The 18,610-nt window shown below is 40.2% G+C and overlaps 1 protein-coding gene across 2 annotated transcripts in view; it reads left to right on the forward strand.

The window, feature by feature from the left end:
* The window catches only part of LOC308189087 (uncharacterized protein), a 36,976-nt gene that overhangs the window by 4,002 nt on the left and 14,364 nt on the right, over positions 1-18,610 (forward strand). The window contains exons 1-2 of one of the 2 annotated variants that reach the window (XM_080578772.1): positions 17,484-17,623; positions 18,027-18,207. In XM_080578772.1, the coding sequence (XP_080434898.1) occupies positions 18,093-18,207 (115 nt within the window). In that variant the 5' untranslated portion in view covers positions 17,484-17,623; positions 18,027-18,092. Of the gene's footprint in view, positions 1-17,483; positions 17,624-18,026; positions 18,208-18,610 lie in introns of those variants that run through there. The other variant, XR_013946003.1, reaches the window with a different exon arrangement.

Here is an 18,610-nt window from a genome sequence, read left to right on the forward strand (position 1 = left end):
GGTGTTCTCTCCTTCACCTTAGGCATCCATAAACACGTAGACCTAATTCTAGACATTATTCACTGTACTCATGAGTTGCAGAGTCAAAAATGATTGATGATGGCACCATCATAGGGTCTTATATACACAGTCTCACTCTATCTTTTCCACACATTATCAAAGTGAAAGAGATATGGCTGTAAGTTGTGTAGGGACCTATCAGAGCAAGCGGGATGAATTTACAGCCTTCAGCCCTCTGGAGATTCTTGGCTGAGGTGGAGCCCATAGGAAGCTCTGGGCTTGTTTCCATGAATCACAGCAACCAAAAATTGCTTCAGTTTGACCATGATCCAGCTGAGTCTCAGCTGCAGCTCTGAAACTGTTGCGGGGAAAAAGTGAAGTTCCTCGAACCCTGTGTCTGCCTGGACACATCAGCCAGCCTAGGGCATTAGGAGCAATTTTATGGAATTTGTAACCTTCCACCACAGACCTTAACTCTGCTGTGATTGTTACTGTTTTATCCCTATGTTTTTATATACCGTAATCACAAGAAGAGAGCCCTGAAAGAGAGTTGTACATACACCATAAAGTCTGGGACTCAGGAAAGCATATTTTGTCATCTGGATGTAAGCTTTCAGTTGTTAGTACTTATGCAGTCAGTTTTAAAGTACATACCATTAATGCTAATTTGCGTTCTGAATGCTTACAAGTGAATACATTCATTTAGGAGGCACTAGCACAATTCATGAAAAGTTTATAATATATTTTACATACTGTGTATTTTCAATAATATGAAATTAATGCAAAATATAAAAATTACAAAACTATTCCCATAAGTTGCACTCTAGCATTCCTGGAGTGTATTCATAATGCACTATCCAGATGTGTGCTGCAATGACGTCATAGGCGAGTTGTGACTTTAATAAGGGATATACATTACTGAGGGAGGTTTGTAACAAGCAAAGAAAAGAAACTCAAAATTCAAGAGAAAAAAGCTTTTCTGAAGTTGGGTGCACTACACGACCTAATATCACAGTAGAAATATTCTCTGCAGTAAACATAACTTTGACCAGTGCCAGTTGCTGAACCAATGCTGTCAATGCCAGGCCAGGATGAAAGGGAGCTCTTTGACTTTGTAGAAATTGAAAACAGTCTGGTTGTATCCAACCCACTAATTTTTTGTCTGTTCCCATGGTTACAAGAAGATAACATACACCCACTCTATCAGCTCATTTTTGGCAGAAGGGAATATCTTAACAGCATTCCCCCTCTGTTCCCCTCCACAGAGGAGGAATTAGGAAGTAAAATCCAGACACTACAAGGGGCCCCGTCTCCCTTCACACAGAACTACACCAAGAGGTAGGGTCTGCTTTCAGAGTGCATTTGTCTCAAACATGGTTGTGTTTCATGAAGAGACAGTGTGTGTACTGAAACTTGCAACCAAGGATTAGGAGATAGTCATTTGGTGTATCAGCCAAAGTGCTTGAAGACGTCAACGCTCTGCCGGTTGTACGTAGGAGGAGATTTGGGAGCTACTGGTTCAAAAGAGAAGAGGAAGGGTAACGAGGCTAATGCTCAAGTAAACAAGGGAGCTGCTTTTGCTTACTGTTTGCATGAGAACCCAAATGAGGTTGCTATGCAACCCTACCTACTGCAAGAGGCCGCGCTTGAAATCCTTACCTCACTATGATCAGGCTGAGGACGTAGCCCCCACCCTTATCTCCCCACTTTCCCTATTTGTCAATATTGACATTCTCTCCAGGGAGCTTGGCTGTATTCAGAAGAGACAAACTAGCCTTTGTACATACGGAAGCAAATGCCTATGCCAAGCGTAAAAGAACAGCCCCCTCCAAATCCCCTGTTCTGTCTGCCTAAGCAGAAGAACTCACATTACCCCATATGCTGTCCTCACTCTGTGGAGATTCACAAGAAATACAACACTGCGCCATCCAACCACATTTTCCTGGCATTGTTGGAAAGATTCTTAAAAAAAAAAAAACATACAAAAGCCTTTGTTCTGTACAAACAAACATCTGCAAAAATGCAGATGTAAATGTGTACTTTTTCAATTCACTCTTCAGTATAAAAAGGTCTTGGAACAACCCAAAATTGATCAAGAAAGAATAGGGTGTTTTGTGTGAAAAAAAAAAAAAAAACAGAAAGGAAAGGAAAGGAAAGGAAAGGAAAGGAAAGGAAAGGAAAGGAAAGGAAAGGAAAGGAAAGGAAGGAAAAGGAAAGGAAAGGAAAGGAAAGGAAAGGAAAGGAAAGGAAAGGAAAGGAAAGGAAAGGAAAGGAAAGGAAAGGAAAGGAAAGGAAAGGAAAAGGAAAGGAAAGGAAAGGAAAGGAAAGGAAAGGAAAGGAAAGGAAAGGAAAGGAAAGGAAAGGAAAGGAAAGGAAAGGAAAGGAAAGGAAAGGAAAGGAAAGGAAAGGAAAGGAAAGGAAAGGAAAGGAAAGGAAAGGAAAGGAAAGGAAAGGAAAGGAAAGGAAAGGAAAGGAAAGGAAAGGAAAGGAAAGGAAAGGAAAGGAAAGGAAAGGAAAGGAAAGAAAGGAAAGGAAAAGGAAAGGAAAGGAAAGGAAAGGAAAGGAAAGGAAAGGAAAGGAAAGGAAGGAAAGGAAAGGAAAGGAAAGGAAAGGAAAGGAAAGGAAAGGAAAGGAAAGGAAAGGAAAGGAAAGGAAAGGAAAGGAAAGGAAAGGAAAGGAAAGGAAAGGAAAGGAAAGGAAAGGAAAGGAAAGGAAAGGAAAGGAAAGGAAAGGAAAGGAAAGGAAAGGAAGAGAGGGAAAGAGGGAAAGAGGAAAGAAAGAGAGAGAGAGAGAGAAGAGAAAGAGAGAAAGAGAAGAGAGAGAGAAAGAAAGAAAGAAAGAAAGAAAGAAAGAAAGAAAAGAAAGAAAGAAAGAAAGAAAGAAAGAAGAAAGAAAGAAAGAAAGAAAGAAAGAAAGAAGAAAGAAAGAAAGAAAGAAAGAAAGAAAGAAAGAAAGAAAGAAAGAGAGAAAAGAGAGAAGAGAGAGAAAGAAAGAGAGAAAGAAAGAGAGAGAGAGAAAGAGAGAAAGAGAGAAAAGAGAGAAAGAGAGTAGAGAGAGAAGAGAGAAAGAGAGAAAGAAAGAAAAAAAGAAAGAAAGAAAGAAAGAAAGAAAGAAAGAAAGAAAGAAAGAAAGAAAGAAAGAAAGAAAGAAAGAAAGAAAGAAAGAAAGAAAGAAAGAAAGAAAGAAAGAAAGAAAGAAAGAAAGAAAGAAAAAGGGAAAGGGAAAGGGAGAGGGAGAGGGAGAGGGAGAGGGAGAGGGAGAGGGAGAGGGAGAGGGAGAGGGAGAGGGAAAGTTTATGTTATTTGAAATATTTTGCTAAATTCTGATGTTTGATCATTTGTTTCTGGGCATTTTAGCTGCTGAACACAAGCAAATTACAAAACTCAAGTCTGTTTTCACAAGGAGACTCTATTCTCTAGCTGGGAGAGAAGCTTCAGTCTTGCTGCTTGGAACCCATAGACATTTGGGACAGCTGTCCAGGAAGCCATCTCACCTTTTAGCTTCCTCAGGCCAGACCCTCATTCTTGGGTCCTAACAATGTTTTGTGCTACGGCTTTCCAACAAACTAGACTCCAGAAGAGAAGAGAGAACCACTATTCCTGTAACCCTGTTTAGGAAATGGTGCCTTACATTGAACCCCTACTTCCCCAACAAGACGTTTCCAAATGCTTTAGTGAAATACGTTGATTTTTTTTTTCTCTCCAGATTTTGCTTCAGACATAGTATTAATCAGATTGGGTGACTTCTCAAGACTTTTGGCCTCCCCAAAGCAGTTTTTTCTTTGACACATGACAAATGCCAAAATTAAAAATAAAAATAATAATAAGAAGAATTGCCCACTTCAACCCAATAGGACTGAATTAATGTAGAGCAAACTAAATTGCAACCTTTTCTTATAAATCTTAATTTGGCAGTTTTAATAATACAAGCTTTTTCTTATTCTAAATATGCTGGGGGCAGTTTTCACCTGATCTCCTAGAGAAAAGGACTAAGGAAATATTCTGAAAAAATCATTGTGTAAAATCATATCAACATTTCCATTATATGTTGACTGCTTTGGCACAGTTAGATCCACAGGACAGCTCTTCATTCCTTTTTTTACCTACAGGATATCCTCATTAAAGTTATGCCTCCACTTATACTTTCAGAAATACAGCACTAAACATTTTACAAGACATTGTGGCTTGTTAGCTAAATCTATCTAATTGCCAGGGAATAAAAAAAAAAAAAAAAAAAAAAAAAAAGATACAGAAAGATTTTGTAGAAACAAGTCTGGCTGAAGTTTCGTTAACTTCACATTGGTGTGAATTATTGTTTCCTGTTACCCAGTATAATCTTTTACTGTATTTCTTCAGCCTGGCCTTTGCTAGGAATAATGTTGCCAAAAGATACAGTCCAAGTTCTATCAGTCTCAAGTCATGAAACAAGGGAAATGTTAGAAGTGCAGAATTGAACCAAGACAGCTTTATGGTGCTTTTGTTTATCCCTCTTCCTTGCTGTATCTGTCACCATTCATGTGTTTAATTGCACATGCTTGTAGGTAGAGGTGTATACATATCTATGTTTATCTTTATTTATACATGTATATGCACAGATACATCATTTTGTCCTCTGCGTATGTCTGTACTTTGTGCTTGTGTGTAGGATAAAGTAACCAATGAAGAACTAATAGCAACAATACCTGACTACCTACACTATGCCATGGGTAGATAAATGACAAACCTCTTATATTTGAATAGATATGTGAACCTTCTCACAAAGAACTGGTTGTGATATTAGATATTAGGATACACCGGTGTGTTAGAGAATAGGAGCAGCTGCACTGGTTCAGATCAAAGTTTTATCTCCAACACTGTCTGCAAACAGATGCACAGGGAAGGGAACAAATAGGCCAGGCATACACAGCACTTCCCTGGAATAACAGTGCAATCTTAAGGGAAAGTGAACTGAAGACCCATTTAGCAAGTTTAAGATAATATGACCAGGGAGCTGCCGAGTCAAAAACAGTCATGAATTAAGAGTATCCCCTCTGAGCCTACCACTTTCCACTGGAGGGAAAAGATGACGATATCTTAATAACTTCTTAAAACCTTTTGGGAAGAAGTTTCAGAGGAAGACTGAACTTATAAAACTAAGTAGAGGAAAGAAAATATTTCAGGACTGCCATTTCTAAAGCCAGTATCAGTCATTACTGTAAAGCCTATAAGTAAGCATGTTTACAAAGTCAGGTGGGAAAAACAGGCTGGTAGCTTCACTTATTGCAAGATTTTGAAACATCAGACAGCCACTCTTCTACAGACCTATTAGCAGAAGACCAAGTTCTGCTATGTCGTGGATGAAGGAAATGCCAAATTCACACAACACAGAACAGAGTGCATCGGGCAGCATGAACAGCAGTTGAGGGTAATGCATGCCTGGCTTAGCATCCAAATTTTATCCCCCTAATTAAGCTCTAACAGCACAAGCTGTGTCTTATGCATAGTTTCTAAACAGCTTCCAAACTGAGTCTGGTTCAGAGACCTGATGGTTTGGACCAAGGTGACAGTCAGGAGTACATATGTCCATCTGACCACCCTGGCTCTCAGTTGAGTGGTGGTCCACTGTTCGTGGTGATGTGTTGTTCTCCGTCCCCTTCCTCACCCTTCCGCCCCATTACATGGCAGGGAGGAATGTGTTGCCAGGAAAACAGAAAGGGACCAGGAGGCTGATCTCCTGGGCTGCTCATCCAGGCAGCACCAAGATTATCATTCCAGTGAGTCTCACTTTGCTGCCAACATTCAAGGCAATGCACGAGGGAGCAAAGCAGCATAGACAAGAGAGTGTAAGAACGGAGGGTGCTTTAAAAAGCAGTGAGAAAAAGCTTGTAAAGAGCCAGACAGGAAAGAGAGGCAAACACAAGACACTGCATCTGTCTGATTTTTTTCCAGACCATGAGTAACAACCTTTTCCCCCTTCTAAATTCTTGCTAGTTATTTATATAGGCAGCACCTTAAAACTTCTCACTTTCCCGTTTGTTATTTATGCATTAAAGCACCGAGTACAATAACTGCAAGAATTTCCATTTGAACAGGCTTAACCCATATTTTCTTTCTTCCCCAGTTCTGCCAGTTTCTTTTAGCCTAAGTAATCATCAGTGCATATAATGACATTAGAGCTACAGCATTATGTTCTCAGTTGAAGCTACACTGCAAAGTTAAAATGTATCCTTCAAAACTTTCAAAGAATTGTTCCATTTGTTTTTCAAACCATGGTTCATTTGTATTTTCTGTCAGTCCTCACATATAAGTTTCAAAGCCTAACAGGAAGGCAGCAAATATAAACACAGTGAGACTGATGTTTTCTTGAATTATCACCCAACTCAGAGTGGATTTCATCCACGTTCTTCTGGAACTGACACTTTATTCAAGTAGTCTCTGGAGAGATATCTGTATGCCCTCGGCTGATACAGTGGGTTGAGGTACTGCAGTATGGATGAGAATTTCTCTTCCATTCCCTGAAAATTGGAATAATAAATTCACCCCTCTAGAAGTTGAACATTCTCTGCAACCAACCCATACATATATGTATAAATATATACATAAGATCACCAGTAAAATCTGAGATAGGTTTTAATTGCAACTTACAGATCTCCTTTTGCTTATTTTCTTTTTTCTTTGTTTCTTTCTTTTTTTTTTTTTTTAAATGAATTTTTCTAATCAAGAGCTACAGCAAATACTATAGTTGTTCAAAAATAGCACTAATAACACAAGAGTTTGTCTGGAAAAGGCCACTGTGGTTTGTTGCCACTGGCTGCCCCTTTTCCAACTCAAAGGGTCCTTGAGTTTATTTGAGGTATCTTGTCATTGCTGCTTTACAAACAGAAGGAACTTATCAGGGAAAGGACTTATGAGCATCTGTCTGACATCATGTCTCACATCTGCACATTCTGAGTAAATACAAGTGGTCCAACAGGATGATTACAAACCCAGAGATACATAAAATCCACACCAGTTTTGCCTAGAACCCCAGGTCTTTGAAAGTACACTGATAGTATTTAGTCCAGTTGATCCCATATTGTTCACCACTCAGGAGATCCTGTGGAGCCCACCCTTTCTGCTAAATTGGGTGATGTGTAGGACAACATTGCTGTGATGTGACTAGCAAGATTGAAACACCACCTTGTGCTCCTGATGACACACTTTTGGGGGCGGTTAGCAGTGGCTGTGTCTACACTTGTACACAAATACCATCCTAGATAGTAAGCCCTACATCTCAAGCCAATACTGGCTACATCTACATTGCACAGCATCAGACTGCAGATCTCTTTGGACACCAAGTCGTGATGGAGCAGCAGAAGGAGTCACCTCAAAGTGCCTAAAATAGTGTGAGACCATAAGGCGAGGGTGTTCAGAGGAGCAGAGAGAGGTATAAGGCCTGCTGGAGAAAGCTGGAGCTTTGCACAGTGCAAAGGGAGCTAGGGTGTGACCTCCGGTGTCCATTAAAAATGGGCTCTGAGAGTAACTCCCCGTAGAACCACATCTATATTTTGTTTTGGAGAAGTCTGGTTCACTAGAAAAGGAAGCTTGAGAGTGGACTAATATCTAGGCAGGGGACCAGGTGTAAACTAGGCAGATAAGTTATCTGATAGTGTAAACATGCTCTCTACATCTGCTTCCCAGCAGCAATGAAGCAAAACAAATTCAAAGGCTGAATCAACAGACTTGAAACTCTTAGATCTGAGTCCAGTCTGATGTCTGAACTTACAGTTTACAAGCAGTTTATGTAAGTCCTTGTTCACACACCCCACAGACAACCTGAAAACCCTGGTACTTTTAAAAGAGGGTTTTCACCCACTTATTGCTCCTGTGGCCATGTGGGGCCATTCCCTTGCCATCTGCTCACAGGAGTATTTTGCTGGTATTACCTTACAACAACTGTATGCTCAGAACCAGCTAAACCAATACCAACACTGTCATTAGGTAACTGTGGAAGGAAAAACAAACACATTTAAAAATTCTGTTTACTCATGTCTTTAAAACCCCATCATTAAACAGCTGTTCAACATGCCAGACAGCTACCGATATATACAAATTTGTGTATTTATAAATAAAGAGGTATGTCAGCTATGCATTATGAAATCAAAACATGTCCCAGCAAACTAAAGAACTTCAAGTAAGCAATCCACAAAATCTACATTTGCCAGATTTTCTGTATCTGAAATATTCACATATCCATGCTTCAGATAGCAAGATCCCACTGCATCTAACATGAATAAAATTTGAAGAGTACTGAATAATTAATGCATGTTATCTGATCTTGTTAATCTTACAAAACCAAACATTTTCTGGGAAAGATAATGCTGATACAAAGGAGATGAAATTTAAAGTTTTCAAATCACATGATTCCCTCAGAGATCTCCAAACAGTAGTTCTCTCTTTGGGAAATTCCTGCCCATCCTGACTGGATCTTACGGTTGAACTGCAAGTGTAGCTTAACACAAATGTTTTCAAATGAAGCCTGGTGACCTTCACACACATACAAAACAGAAGCAGACTAGCTGCTGGACTGCAGAGGGTTTCCTCAGTCTGAAGGACATCCCTAGAGTCTACAGATGCTCTAACGGCATTGATGGCACCTTTTTTCAGAAGCCGAAATGAGAGCCAGGGAATGACCAAAGATATATACCTCGCACATTTAGTTGCATGTGTTGGAATAGTCCTGTTGCAAAAGGGCTACAGGCAACTCACACAGATCCAGCACCCTAAAACTGCAAAAAAATGGATTGGGATTGCAGCAGCTGCAGGCTGGCAAGGGTTGCAGCTGGCTTCCTCATGCTTCCAGTCCTCAGGCAAATCCCAGAGGTCACCAGAAAACAGCAGAAACCCCAATTTCCTAATATCAATGTAGCAATCCTGGATTTTGGCACACAAATAACTCCTTGCTAACGTGCACTGTCTGCTACCTCTCAAGGCCTTCACAGACATATGCAAGCCCTTTATAATCGGTTGATTCCCACCACAGTGCTTACATGCAGACAAACTGCTGTAGCCGTCCTAACAATGGGGAATGTAATGAACAGGGAAGGCAAGTCCCATATTAAACAGTCGCCAGCTTGAGGACCTTTGAGCTTCCCAGCCCAAAAGGGAACCTATCTCTGGCCCTAAATCCAGCCAAGAATCCATTTGATCAATGGGGTCTAAAAAAGCCCTGAACCACAACCTGAGGGTGCCAGTAATGTTAAGTGTTGGATATCATAAGTGTTGTCTTAACTGCTTAAGCAAAGTCAGAGCAGAACTGCTAATGGGAACTGTGGCTTTTCAACCTCTGTCTCTGAAACACTGCCCTTCAAAAGGTCCCAAAAGAAACCCTGGCTAAGAGTGGAAGAAGCAAAAACTAAACAACAGAACTGACACGATGAAGTCCTTTCTCCCTGTTAACACTTCTACCAATTTTAGCTATACAAAAAGACGTGCACATTGCCAAGATGCATTAGAGCTTTACATGCCCAGTATTTCTTCTCTGGGATACTACATTTTGTAAGTCCTTTGTCAAAATGCAGAAAAACATGGACAAGGAAAAAAAAATCTGTCCCCTCAAGAGCATGCACAGTAGAAATCAAAGTGCTCAGCACTGTCACCAAAGTAAGCAGGGGCAGTAATGAATGGAAACATGTAGCTGGTATCGCTAAGCTGGCACAAACAAGGCTAGAGAGAGTGCTAGGTGATACGGGGACGGGGGATTGCTGCTGACCTGTCAGGCAGCTGCTGTGTCACCAGGGGCCAGCTCTGACCGGAACCAAGTGGTGACATGAGATAACACTGTCCTGCAAAGGCAAAACCTGCACCGAGGGCCTGAGAGCATGGAACAAAGATCATGGAAACTCTTAACTCATTTATGCGCAAGGTTTGTTTTTTTTTGCCTGCCATTCAATACACCCAATATTTTCCCAAAGCAAAGGGATCTGTATTTTTTCATGCAGTCAGACCATTTCTGAGCTACCTGAGTTCTTGCTGGTCTCAGAAATTATTAATGAATTGCTCTGATTCAGGCAGCAATAATCTGCTGCTCAGATCATCTGAACGCAGCACAATAAGTGTACTTTGGCTGCATCTATGTTGTGTTTGATCCTCTGTGAATACAAAGCACAATGACATAAAGAAAGGCAGGTCCACGTAGATGCAGCTGTTATCTATGGGCTGGGTATGGGCTGGGTACAGTGGAAAACTTGAGCAAGAACACATTAAAAAAGAGGCTACTGAAAGATTAACAATACAAAAATAACATACAAAGTGAAATTCTGCTGAGAACTAGTCCATGGACTACTTAGATCCCAAGAAGACTTTTAATCATTACTAATTGATTGGCATTGCATTAATAACTAAGGCTCAAGGACTTAATGTGATAATTGTAGTTCAAATGTATCAAAGATGGGCCCTGTCCAAAAAGCTATAGTGCCTAATGTCATTGCAGATGTGGCAATTCCATCCTCAGTGAGCATTTGGTAATTTATTTATTCTCATTTTTGGTGTGAGATGATGATTATGAAGGATGCCATAGAACCATGGACACCTCAGAGGCTCCTGTCCATAGGTTGCAAACCTGCTGCGAATCTTTATGAGGTGGCTCATGAACATCCCTTTGGCCCCTGAGCAGTGTAAGTGACACCTTCCTCACTTGTCAGCACACCAAATTGCTGTAAATACACAATGGAAAGGACAATCACGTCACAAGTCTCTCAAAGCTTAGCTGCCCAGCAGAGGATACTCAGGCTCCTTCCATACAGCTCAGAAGTGGTTAGCCCCCGCTTAATCTTAGAGAAGAGAACTGCAGCTGCTAACCTGAATTTAAATCTTCTGCAGAAATTGCAGTTGGTCAAAGGAGGTAGCCTAAAAAACAGGTCTGGAGGAAGAAAACCTGAGCGACCTGTAGGGAAGAGCTGGTAGCCAAAAAAAAAAAAAAAGACACCTCTGAGGCTCTTAAGGCAGCTACAAAGCAGCCAGAGTCATGGTTAAGCTGGAAACTGTGGCAAGAAACCTTTTTAGAAGAAAGAAATGTGAAGTGTTTCACTTCACAGAGATCTATTTTCAGGAAAACTCAAAGAGAAGAAAGTGTATTGACACAGAAGAGTCCCCCCCAGATCTGACTGCAGTCCCACAAACCCTGTTTTGCCTGAAGTTATACAATATCTTAGCAATAAATAAAGCATTCTTTTCACCATGGTTTTTGATTCTGGCAGATTTGTTTTGTCAGAAGTAAGCTGAATAAATTCAGTTTGGTTTGAAATTAATGGGTGTATTTTCAGCAAGTACAGAAAGTAGACAACTTTATTTCACAGAATGGATTAAAAAAAAAAAAAAAGCAGTAAAAAGCAAGAGATGGAACCATGCTTTTGCCAGGGAATAAATAAATGTGACATTACAGTGCTCTTTTCAGAAGTGTAAGTTTTTGCTTTTTTGCTAACTGAAACAGTTTTGTTATAGCTCAAAAATATATTTTTTTCTGCCCACATCTATAAACATTCACAAAATAAACAAAGGGGAAAAAAAATTATTGAGGTTATGAAAGAGCTCTGTCACTTGCATTATAACAACTAAAATGCATTTAGCATAAAATTGGACTCTCTGTATCTGCTCTAACCCTTGGAATCCTGTTGATATCACTACTGTGTTAGACAGCATCCTTTTACAGATCCTGCAGACTGTTAAGCCATGTACACAGAGTAAAATCTTAGCTCTTTTGAAATGAATATGAAAGGTCTCATTGCTTTCATTGGAAAAGAGATTTTAACCTATTACCTTCTTTGGTTTATACTTGAACTTATGCATTAGGCAAGCAGTAAAATAAACAGTAAACATTACCCTGGTGTGACACGTCAGTTGAACAGAACAGGTCCTTATAGGGACGGTAAACTCTGTGGTTTTAATATTACAACACCAGTTTCTCTGTATAGACTGTAGACTCAGGAAAGTGTATTTATACTTTCCTTCTTTCTTAAAGACCAGGCTGGAAGAGGAGGGAACGTGTCTGCTTTTTATATATCTCATTCAAGAAAAGAAAGTAAGATTCAGGGCAAATACAGAAGCTGTACGTGAACTGTCCTCCATGTGCCCAGGTTCAAATGGTATGAACTGCAAAAAATACTGTAGTGCCCATCCTGTAAGAAAGATAAGGATCTCTCCTACACAATACTGTGATAACAGTGCAAGGGAATCTGTTTGATACATACCCTGAAGGGGAGTTTTCTCAGTGATCACATGAACAGTGGAGTTTCATTTCCTCACTGTTCCTCAACAATGGAGCATGCTGCATTTCATATTATATATTTTCTAAGTTAAGCTTCTTAGCTATGTTTCCCATAGTAAAGAATCACAGAACAGCTGATGTTGGAGGGCACCACTGGACATCACCTAGTCCAACACCCTGCTCAAAGCAGGGTCAACTAGAACATGTTACTCAAGGTTGCATCCAGTCAGGTTTTGAATATCTCCCAAAGAAGGAGACTACAGCCTCTTTGGACAACTTGTTCCAGTGTTTGATCACCCTTGCAGGCAAAAACATTTTTATTGTTTTTTAAATGGAAATTCCAATGTTCCAGTTCATTCCCATTGCCTCTTGTCCTGTCACTGTGCACCACTGAGAAGAGTCTGGCTCCATCTCCTTTACTGCTTCCACCCATCAGGTATTTACCCACAAGGATAAGATCCCCTTGAGCCTTTATTTCTCTAGGCAGAGAACAGACTCATCTCTCTCAGGCTTTCATGATAAAAAGGATGCTCCAAAGCCCAAATCATCTTTGTGGCACTGCACTGGATTTGTTCCAGTACATCAATGTATCTTTTGTACTGTGGAGCCTGGAGATGGACATAGCACCCAGATGTGTCTCAGAAGGGCTGAGCATAGGAGAAAAATCACCTCTCTCGATCTGCTGGCAACATTCTGCCTAATGCAGACATGGAGACTGTTAACCAGCTTTGCCACAAGGGCACATTGCTGGCTCATCTTTGTCCATTAGAATCCCCAGAACCTTTTCTGTGTAGCAGCTTTCCAGCTGGTCTGCCATTTCCAGTCCTGGTGCCTGGTGCTATTCCTTGCACCAGGTAGGACTTGGCATTTCCCCTTGTTGAACCCCATAAAGATTCTGTCAACCCATTTCTCCAGCCCACTGAAGTCCCTCTGAATGGCATATCCAGCCACTCCTTCCCATTTTGTATCATCTGCAAACCTGCTGAAGGTGTGCTTTGTCACATCATCCCAGTCATAGACTCATAGAAACATTAAAGTTGGAAAAGACCTCCAAGATCATCTGATCCAACTGTTCCCCAACCACCAATATCACCCTCTAAACCATGTCCCTAAGCACCACATCCAACCTTCCCAACGAAGAAATTAAAGACTATTGGCCCCAATATTGACTCCTGGTGTACACCACTCGTGACTGGCCTCCAGCTGAACTTTGTGTCACTGATCACAACCCCTAGATACTGGAAATTGGCCACTTTTCAGCCACCTCAGTGTACCATCCTGTACTTCATTAGTTTGTCTCTGAGGATGTTGTAGGAGATAGTGTTAAAAGTCAAGGTAAAGTTAACTTAAACAACATCCACTGTTCTCTCCTTATCCACTGAGAAAAAAAAAAAATATCGTTACAGAAGGCTAAAAGATTGGTCAGGCTTAATTTCCCATTAGCAAATCCATGCTGAATAATCTAAATCTTTCCTGGCCTTCTTGTTTTTAAATGCTTTCTAGCATAATTTGTTCCATCACCTTCCCAGAGAAAGAGATGAGGCTGAACAAAGGGTTCTCCAGACCCCCTTTTTTTTAGATTTTATTTTTAGACTGTTACAATATGTTTGGAAGCTATTGATTCTGCAGCTATATATGTTGTATAACTAAATAAGAAGAAAAGAGATCCAAGTAATAAATCATATCATCCAGTCCAATTCTGTGGCTTGATGTTGGCCATTACTTTTTTTTTTATTAGCTTCCTGTAGTACAGAGACAAAGATTAAGGATGATGAAACATGATTCATTTACATCATTCATTGGCTTTTCCTTTGTGAAAGAAACGTGAACTTTTCACTTTTAGATTTCTCTTTATATAAATAAAAGTATAAAGAGATCGTGTCCATGCTATATAATACATATATATTAATTATCAGTTATGATTTGTATATTGTGTAATCTTGCTCACAAGGTTATGACAAAGTATTTAAGTACTCTCTGAGCAATACTTATCCAGCCTGCCATAGAGCTTATGTTTAGTTTTATGTTTTCTGCTGCAATCACTTCAATGAGTTTGCATGTGTAGCTGAAGCTAAACATTTGCCTAAAACCTTTGGTCTGTTTAATAATGAAGAAATACCAAACTGGGGCTTAAATTTGCTCACTACCTATCTGATTTCCATGTGGCTCCTTGAACACCATCTCTGAGCCATAAGTACTTGCACTAATCTTGCCCCAAATAACAGTTTAGACCAGAGTAAAATTAATTTTTCCAGCAAGGCTTTCATAATTAAGATCTTTCATTCTTAACCAATTTTTTTTCTTCCAAAGAAACACACGTAAGCACCACATGAATGTGCCACCACAACATTGGTTTAACTGAAAACATCTTTTGCTAATGGGGCATGGCATTTCCTTGTTGCACCACATTAACTTAATTTCTTTGGAGCAGGTAATTAAGGCCAATTGTTTCTTGAAAACAGCAAATGATTTACTGACACTGTTGCACTTTCTAAGACTATCACATCCAGCTGTTGCATTAAAAGAAAAAAAAAAAAAGGAAAAAAATTGCACCGTTTAAACTCTCTTTATATTCTGTACATGCTGAACTATTTAGGCAAATGGCAGTTTGTACTTAATACTTTACACAAATAGATAGAGATTGGAAGTACCAAAATAGCAATAGATTATATGGTCTCTCTCTCTCTCCTACAGTGACAACAGGTTCTTCTTTCACCATGGGTATATTCAGGGCTGAGGGGAGTTGCCTGATGCTGCCATCTTCCTTGCATTAGGACAGTGGAGAACGGGACACAGTAGGGACATTTCAGGGGTGGGTGTGATGTCAAATGCAGAAGCCTATTGGCCATTAGAAATGACAGCCTAGAACCCAAATATCAAATCTGTCAGGTGATGGTTTTGCTCATGTCCTGAAAACAGGAAATCTACAAATGTCCAGAAAACAAACCTACAAACAATTCCTCCTAAGCTTTAGGGGAAATATCTAACAGGTCTCTATGAAGAATGCCTTGGTTCATGTGACTGTTCAGAAGAGCAGAAGTTTATGTCAGGGTGTGAATGTCTGTGCTTGTGTGCTTAGGTCAGGGGAGTGGTGCATGGACAGGATGCTCCTGCCATCAATGGACTCAGCTCAAGGACCATAAGTCAGGGACATGTGTGACCAACCGCTAAAGAAAATATACATATATATTTGTGCACATGTTCATGTTCAAATAGTCAATAGCTGTAAACAGTAAAGACAATAGAGGAAAAAAAATGTTATTTGACAAATAAAGAAAATGAAATCAAATTAATTATTTCTTGCTCAAGTAGCTCAAGAGTGTCACTTAGAAATCAGTAAGAAACAATGTGACTTACCCATAAAACAAAACTAAAAATCTTGCTTTTGTCACTCTGTGTTGCACAAAACAGTTTTTATTTGGGGACTGGCTTTGGAAGGAAACCCAACAAGCTTCTCTCCCTTTTTTTTTCCTGACATGCCTTTGACTTTTGTTTTGAAGACTGACGATGTTCGTCTCCACTCTGTGGACACTTCGAGTAGCTTCAGGATGTTATTGCAGCTACTCTGTTGGTATAGGAAAATGAATAAAAGCACTGGATAACAAAGAGTTGTTTTGAGGTAAATGTGAGGAGAAGGGAAATTAACACAGGAGTAATTACATCATTTTAATTAACTATCATAGAAGTCTAAATACCTGGTTCAGATCTCACTTTCCTTACTTTTTTCTTCTCTATGACCTCAGTCCTTATCACTTTGGCTTTATCTGCTGGTGCCCATAGTGACACACAGACTTCCAGAAGACTTTGCAAAACACTAACCTCTTTCAGCCAATGCAAATGCCCAGCATTGTTCCAGGGACAAGAACAGGCCTGCTGATGCAAAAGTGCTCTGTTTATTTCAGGAAATTCATTGTTTCAATACGCAACTTTCTTGTCTGGCCATTCTGCTCCTTGTTTTGGGATGTCAGTCAGTGTCAAAGAGCACATGGGAAGTGGTGGGAAGATGAAGACAGCTGATAATCTCACCAAGTTACATTGCCACTCCACACAACTATTAAAGTTCACAGCCCAGACAAGTAACAAACAGAAACTAATTTACAGTAGCTTATCCATGCAGCAGTACTTAAAATCTCACCCAGTTCTCTCAAAGACAGGCAAAAATCCCCTCCATTCCCGGGCTGAGTTATGAGCCAATCATATTAAAATGTGAGTTGGCATGTTCTTCTAGATCATAAAGGGGTCATTAGAAAACACATATTTCTCAAAGCCATTCAGAGTCCCAGAAGGACACGCTGTGTATAAAGTCAGCCTAAATAAAGGACAGTCCCAAACACTCTGAGCCAGACTCCACTGTAACACTTAGAAATAGATTTCCCAAAAAACTTGAGATTTTTTTTTTCCTTTTCTTTGGTATCAATCCATTTGGCTAGCTCTGATTAAGGAAAAGAAAAAAAGAAAAGAAAAAAAGAAAAAGCAATTTTAAGAGATCTGTCCTCGTTATATATCTTTTCTATCGAGGACAATGACTAGACACAACATCTGCTTTTGCATATTTTTGTCTTGTGTTTTTGCATGTCCTGTTGAGCATGACCAGAGTGCTTAACTGCCTCCCCAGGACTTGTCATATCTGACATGAAATTGTATGTGTTCATGCAGCCTTATACTGTTATACTCCATTTCTTCATTTTCATGATGAAGTTGATATTTTTGGATAATGCCAAGAAAGTCACAGAAAAGACAGACTTTGATTTAGATATTGCTTAGAACACACACACACATATAAATTGTGTAAAATGTTTATATGTGTGTATTATAAAATATATATACATGTATATATGTATGCATATATGTTTGTATATTTGTTTCCCATCCTGAAATCAAAGCTCCTGTGCCCCTAAGTTCTCCTCTCTGACACTGACACTATGTTTTTACCGGCTTAAGTCAGTCACTTGGCAGTGCAAAGAGCTTTACCATTTCAGCCCAATACATCCACACCAGGCAAAACTCCCATGTAAATACAGCCTGTCTCCTCCTCTCCCCAACATGGTGCCACTATAGCAGCATAGCACATGTATTTATGGAGCTTCTAAAGGACATCAAAGAACTTTTGCTAATATGAGCCATGTCTCCAGCAGGAGGCTTTGCTGGCAGAGTAAGGCAGCAGCGGTAGCGAGCATCAGCTGCAGCCAGCTGCTGAGCATGATCATCTGATGCTGTAACCTCGGCAGCAGGGCTGGCTGCTTTCTGCCTGCTGTGAAGCACTCTAGAATCTCCTCAAAGGGGCTGTGGATTTTGGCAGTGCCAGATACTAGCAGCCTCCTACTGTGGCAGAAGTTGGAGTGATGAAACATTCAGTTTGAGAGATCGTCTTCTTGGAGCAGGACCAGCAAGAGAAGGAAGAGTAAGAGAAGTTGGGACCTCCCCAGGGGCTTCTGAGAGCTCCTTAGTGGGTGTGTAATGGTTTGGGGGCCATGCTGAGAGCCTGAGAAAGAGTAATGAGCATTCCACAGGATTAAAATACATATTAGAGACATAGGAAGTGACATCAAGTACCTTTGTCTTTTGGTTGGTTCTCCCAAATCCTCTGCAACTCCATTTTTCACACTGAAACCTCTGTGTGAGATTTAGGCTCTCACTTCGTGTTCCTGCACTCACAACAAACAGAATATGTTTCTCTAATGAAAGATTTTGTCAAAAGGAAGACGTTAATTTTCTTTTTTTCTTTTTCTCCCTCCCTCCCTCCCTCCTTCCCTCCCTCCCTTCCTCTCCCTTCCTTCCTTCCTTCCTTCCTTGCTTTTTAACAGAAATAGTCAGCTTTGGGGCAAAGGACAGCAACTGCACAACCATGCACCTCTTTGGAAGAGGACAAAATGAACAGGGAAAGATTCTTTTGGAACCCATTCCATTTTCATATCAGTCCAAATGACTCAAATAAATGCACATGCAAGCTACCTTGTCGTTTGCTTGTGGAGTTATCCTCTGTGTGTAAGTACCCTTTATCCTTCTGTGTACCAACATCATTGGTTTTTAAGATTTCATGCACTAAATGACCACGTAGCCAGCTGCCTTTCAGTCCAGTCAGTTGATTCCAGTAAGACTTTGGCAGTGATTTTATCAGCATGACTACACATACACACACACACTGAAAACGGCATCTTTTTTTCTCTACCACATAGTACACATCACCAGCTTCTTTTTTACACCTCAGCTGGAAGAAAAGCTGAGGAAGGAAACGTATCAACAGTTCAAGGAAGACTCCCTGCTTCTCATCTTTTATACCACTAAGTTAGAATAGACAATGACTTCCCCCTGCAGACTGCAGAGCAACGGAACTGCAAAAAGCCCGGCTAGGAATTCATATTTTGCCCAGCATAATGGCAAACTTGTT

The sequence above is a fragment of the Anser brachyrhynchus genome (assembly GCF_964034855.1).
Source record: "Anser brachyrhynchus genome assembly, chromosome: 2".
NCBI lineage: Eukaryota > Metazoa > Chordata > Aves > Anseriformes > Anatidae > Anser > Anser brachyrhynchus.